The sequence below is a fragment of the Suricata suricatta genome, chromosome 12, assembly GCF_006229205.1.
Source record: "Suricata suricatta isolate VVHF042 chromosome 12, meerkat_22Aug2017_6uvM2_HiC, whole genome shotgun sequence".
In the NCBI taxonomy this organism is placed as follows: Eukaryota; Metazoa; Chordata; class Mammalia; order Carnivora; family Herpestidae; genus Suricata; species Suricata suricatta.
Window position 1 is genome coordinate 14,002,127 of NC_043711.1, and position 5,281 is coordinate 14,007,407.

Genomic DNA, 5,281 nt, shown 5'->3' on the forward strand with positions numbered 1-5,281 from the left:
GCCCATCGGGGCGTGCTCAGAACGGGGTGAGGGTAGGGAGGCACCCGGGTCGTTCGAATTTGGCCAAGGAGGCGTAAAAAAGCAGGGTTAGCCCCAAGGAGCGGGCGAGGTAGGGGCGGGATCAGCCCCGAGAAGGCGTGGTCAAAGGAGGAGCGCATTCCGAGGGCTAGGTCGGCTCCAGAAGGGGCAGGATTGGAGTCAGCCTCCTCCCCTTTCTCCGGCCTCGGGTACACAATCAGAGCCCGCCGCCCTTCGGCTTCAGAGAAGCCCCTCTCCGTGCCAGTAGTCCTGCCACGCCCTGTGCCCGGCCCTACCCCCCTCACCCCTCGGAGAGCATCTTCTTGAGCCGCTCGCGCTCTGCGGGGCCGGGGACGTCCGCGCTCTGGCTACGGAACAGTTTCTCGTCGCCGGGGCCGTTGGCGCTGACGAGAGGACTTGGGGGCACCTAAGGGCGTGGGCAGAAGCGGGGTCACACTGGGGGGCGGCTTCGGTCAAGGACCAGTTAGGTCATGGCTGTGGGGGCTGATGTTACTGGGGTGGTGACTGAGGACAGGGGTCCCGTCCAGCACTGGGATGGGAGTGCGCCCCTCCTCTCCTCATCCACCTCTGGCTCCCCATGGCCCCTGGTCAGAGTTCGGAGCACTGTACCCTCACCTGGATAGCCTGGGTTCTCACCAAGCTCCCAGGAGCACACATGATGCAGGCGGGTCTAAATAAACCCACTGAGATATTCAAAATCTGCAAGGGGGTGGGGGCAATGTGAAATCTCTATGCTATTTCCTCACAGCAATGCCCTTCCCTGGGGCCAAATTTCAACATGCTTTTAAGATTCTGACAGGAAGCCTTCTACTAGGCTGAATTCGTTATGAATCCCCCTCCCAGCCTGGACCATGAGCCCTGAGGGCAGGGAGAAGCCTACTTTTTCAACTCCAAACCCACTTTCCCACACAGTAGGTGGTCAGTAGATTATGCTGAATAAATTAATAGGGGAAAGTGCCCAGGGACAATTCTTTTACTCTGCCCCTCTACTTAGCCATTTCAAACCTCCAGGTTTTTACCTGCCATCTAAGATGATTTCGTTTTTTTTTTTAATGTTTACTTTTGATTGAGAGCGAGATTGGGGAGGAGGAGAGAGGGAGGGGGACCAAGGATCCAAAGCAAACTCTGTGCTGACAGCAACAAGCCTGACAAAGGGGCTTGAACTTGCAAACCCTGAGATCGTGACCTGAGCTGCAGCCAGACTTTCAACCGGCTGAGCCACCCAGGCGTCTGTAAGCTGGGATTTTAGGCCTCCCCTGATCCAAGGCTAGGCCAGGCCCCCAGAATGTGCTCCGGACACTTTTCCTCCATGGCTTCTGCTACAGGTCTAGCTTCACATGATCTCTGAGCATTTAGTTGTGGGCACTCGCATAGCACCAGACCCTCAATGTCAGCTGAGTGACTGGCAGGCGTGGGACAAGGAAGACTGACCTGGTGGGAAGTGAGTCCCAGGGCTGGACTGGTGAGCTCGCCTCCATCCTGAGATTTCTCCCTTGCCAGCCTCGCTGCTTCCTTTACTTCCTGGAACTTCTCAGCAAACTGGGAGGAGGGAGAGAGAGAACAATCAATCAAAGAAAACCCAGCCCCCTTTCCCAGAGCCCACTAGGTCACCCCCTCCCCCCAGCCCCAGCCCCAGCCCTGTCACTTTGGAGGAGACTTTAGGAGCCACACATATCCTCCCATCTCATGAAGTAGAAGAGTGGGAAGAAGGCTTAGAAAATGTCCCCAGTGATCAGACTGAGTATCACGGTGGACAGCAGGATGTTCACGGAGGCGTATTACATTGAGGCACCTTGAAAAAGGGATCCCCTTTTCCTCCCAGTAGGCTTATTTCAGCAAGGAGAGCCTCAGGCGAGTGCTGTCTTTAATGCCATCTTTAATGCCGGGGACACTTGTGAATATCTTTTTATAACAGAGAGAAAGCAGGTCTTGGGCTCAGAGCCTCTCAGAGGCACCTGTAGCCAGTGAGCAAGAAAATCACCCTTTTCTCATTTTTACTGAACTAATGTTTACATTTACCACTTATACCAGTTTTCTAGTTAGGGTAGGATATACTCACTGTTTTTCATTTTAAAATAAATTTCCCTAGTTTGAAAGTAAATTTTTTACACAGTCACTTGATTGGGGACAAAGGGGCCAGGGCAATTCATTGGGGGGGGGGGGGAATGATCTTTTCAAAAAACAGTCTAAGAGCAACTGAATACTCAGTGGGAAAAAACACTCCTACCTTATACCACCCACAGAAATTAATTCAAGACCTAAATTTGAAAGGAAAATTAAAGCTTCTAGAACAGAAGAAAATCCTCACGATCTCATTAGGAATCAGAAAGTACTAACCATCCAGGGAAACAATGGATGAGACAATATTGAAGCCTAGAGACAGCAGAGGGTGGAGAGAGGCAATGATGAAGGTAGTGCTGGTGGCGGGGGGAGGTGTGAGGGTACTCTCAGCCCGTCCCTGGCACCCAGAGAAGGGTAGGGTGTGTCCAAAATTGGAGCAAGTGGCCAGCAGAGCTAAGACAAGACAGGAAGGGGTTTCTGGCTTTTCCGGATACCCATTCTACAGCTATCTAATTCTGATACCCATTCTAGAGCTGGGAAGATGGAAACCCAGTACCTGCCCAGGAGCCCCAGTATACCTAGAAGACCCAGGCCCAGCTCCCTCCCTCCCACCATGACATCCTACCAGCCCACCTGGGTCAGATGCTGCTCAGAAGCAAAGCCAAGGCCATAGACAGTGTTGGCACGGCTGTCTGCCCACTGTCCAAACTTCTGGGAGGTTTTGGTAAACGTCATGTTGGGGGTGACAGTGCTATTGATGATGGCCTGGGGAGAGGCGGGGAGCAAAGTTCAACGTCGATGAGACTGATAATAATGAACAAGAAACCCCCAGCATATCACTTTGTCTTAGCTCCTCGGAGTTCCTTGGTCTGGGCCATTTCAGGAGGGAGACTGATCCAGGGCATCCCTGCCCTGGCCAACCCCAGCCCCCAGGCACCTGGCAAGGCAATGACCAGACCCAGGCCTGACACTGAGACCCCTTGAGCCCGCCACCCCATCCAGACCCTGCCAGGACCTTGGCACCCCCAATGCTGATGATTCGGTAGACATTGCGGGTGGCATCATAGAAGTAGGAGACAGTGAGCGCATGCTTGCCCGCTGGAATCCAGTTCCGCTTGGTGGCCGGGTCAATCTGGAACACGTGCGCCCTTGTGCTGAAGATGGGCTGCTCCCTGCATGGGGACAGTGTTCTCAGCGGAGCTGGGCATTCCCCCATGAGGACTCAGGGCCAAGCTGGGGAGGCAGGGACTCACCTGGCTGTGGACATTGGTCAGGCTGGGCTGGGTGGGCTCCAAGAGGCAGCCAGAAGGAGGGCAGGAGGTGCGGTTTCAGCCTCTGTGGGGAGAGGGGGCTTGTGAGCGTCTTCCCAGGACAGGCTTAGGGAAACCAAGCGGGTCCAACCTCAGGACACATCACCAGGTACATACACCATTCACAGAACTTGGATCAAAAAGGTGAGAATCAGCAGATCACCCAGAGCAAATAGACCCTGCTATCCCTCTCCATCTGGAGGAAGCTCTCACGACACCTTGAGCAGGAGATGGCTCTCTAAGAGGACCCAGATGGCCCCTGATGTCCTAGCATAAACTTCCCAGCATGCTGGTTACTGACACCCCAGAGGAACCCCCTCAATCTTGGGGCTGGGTAGAGAAGGGCCAAGGCAAGCTCCTGCTTGTGATTTTTCTGCCACATTCACTCACCACTCCCCAAACCAAGATCTCTATCAAAATGTAGGGCACCAGGTGCCTACTGGGACACCAGTCCCCCACTGAACCCACAGAGAGACACCTCGGCTTCCACTCGAGGGCAGAGGCACATCTTGGAGTCACCAATCCCCAGGTAGCTCCCAGCCTAGTTAAACAGATAAGATGTAGCCAAACAAGTTTCCCTTGGTTCCCACTACCAGATCACTCATGAACACTCAATCCCAATACCATGCAGGGCTGGGTGGGACCAAGGATTGGGAGAGGGGGCTCCCCAGCCTCTCTTGGTTCCTCTAGCCACAACCCCACAGAAACCAGGAATGGTTGCCTTGGGGAATTCCTGACCCTCACCTCTGTGCCCCCAAAACCTGCACCAGGGGGATCTGTAGGGGATCCAGGAGGGACCTGGGGGAAGGAGGTGGCAAAGTGGGGGAAGGGAGGCCCCAGTGGAGCCGCCTCCTTGGTCAGAGGAGGGATGCCCCCCCACCCTGTCCTGGGCAGCTGCTGCCCGGGTCACAGGGTCTGAAACCGGAGCCCCTGGGTGGGGGAGGGGCGGCAGCTCCGGCCTGGGTTAGGAGCGGGTCCTGGGTCAAAGCAGGGTTTCAGGGCGCAGGGGTCCTAGGAACACAGGCCCTTCCGGCCCTGACAATCTTGCCGAGACTTGCAGCTTTGGGGAAAGTTACTCACCAACTAGTCATGTGCCTCAGACGCCGCCGGCCGTGGGGCTCCCGAAGGAGGGCCCCGACCCCGCCCGGTGCCCAGGATCCCCAATCGCATGTGGGGGCGAAGCCCCACCCCATGCGCCCCAGTCCGGGGGGCCTGACATTCAGTAAGGAAGGAATTCCCATCCGCGTCAGAAGCGGGGCGCCCAATGCGCGCCCCAACTTCGGGAAGTGCCACCCTCGACCTGGGAACTTCCGAGAACCACGCAACGACCCCAACTCCGGGTCCAGAACTTCGGGGACACATTCTCCGCCTTCTCCAACCCCAGCTCCAGAACTTCGGGTATCCCTCGCACCACCTCCGACTCCTAAATTTCGGGGATTCCCTGCCACCTCTCAAGCCTCGGGTCCGGAATTTCGGGATCCCCTCGTGCCGCCTCCCTATCCCAGGCCCGGAACGTCGGGGACACCGCAGTCTCCGCCAATGCCACGTCTGGAACTTTGGGAACCCCTCGCACTGTGCCCTCTCCGACCCCAACTCCGGAACTTAGGGGCCCCGGCGCCCTCTCAAGCCCTGGAACTTCTGGGCTCCCCGAGCCGCCCCCAGCCTCCGTGTCCGGAACTTCGGGGACCCCTGTGCCCTCCCCCTCGCCCTAGAACCTCGGGGGCCCCTGCGTCCCCGGCGCAGGCTCGGACAGTCGGGCTCACCCTGCGGGCTCGGCGCCCCGCGAGTGTCCGGGCGCGGGTGGGGTGCTGCCCCTCGGCGCCGACTCCCCACAACCGGGCGCCCAGTTCGCTTGCTGGCTCCGGGGCCCG

At 57.2% G+C, this 5,281-nt stretch overlaps 1 protein-coding gene across 3 annotated transcripts in view; it reads right to left on the reverse strand.

Moving 5' to 3' along the window:
* Window positions 1–5,275, reverse strand: part of HOMER3 (homer scaffold protein 3) — a 7,818-nt gene extending 2,543 nt beyond the window's left edge. The window contains exons 1-6 of one of the 3 annotated variants that reach the window (XM_029917027.1): window positions 5,174–5,275; window positions 3,354–3,435; window positions 3,116–3,272; window positions 2,734–2,865; window positions 1,471–1,578; window positions 322–445 (exon numbers count right to left, since the gene is read on the reverse strand). In XM_029917027.1, the coding sequence (XP_029772887.1) occupies window positions 322–445; window positions 1,471–1,578; window positions 2,734–2,865; window positions 3,116–3,272; window positions 3,354–3,367 (535 nt within the window). In that variant the 5' untranslated portion in view covers window positions 3,368–3,435; window positions 5,174–5,275. Of the gene's footprint in view, window positions 1–321; window positions 446–1,470; window positions 1,579–2,733; window positions 2,866–3,115; window positions 3,273–3,353; window positions 3,436–3,527; window positions 3,767–4,490; window positions 4,589–5,173 lie in introns of those variants that run through there. The other 2 variants (XM_029917028.1, XM_029917029.1) reach the window with 2 other exon arrangements.
* Window positions 5,276–5,281: the final 6 nt, after the last annotated feature.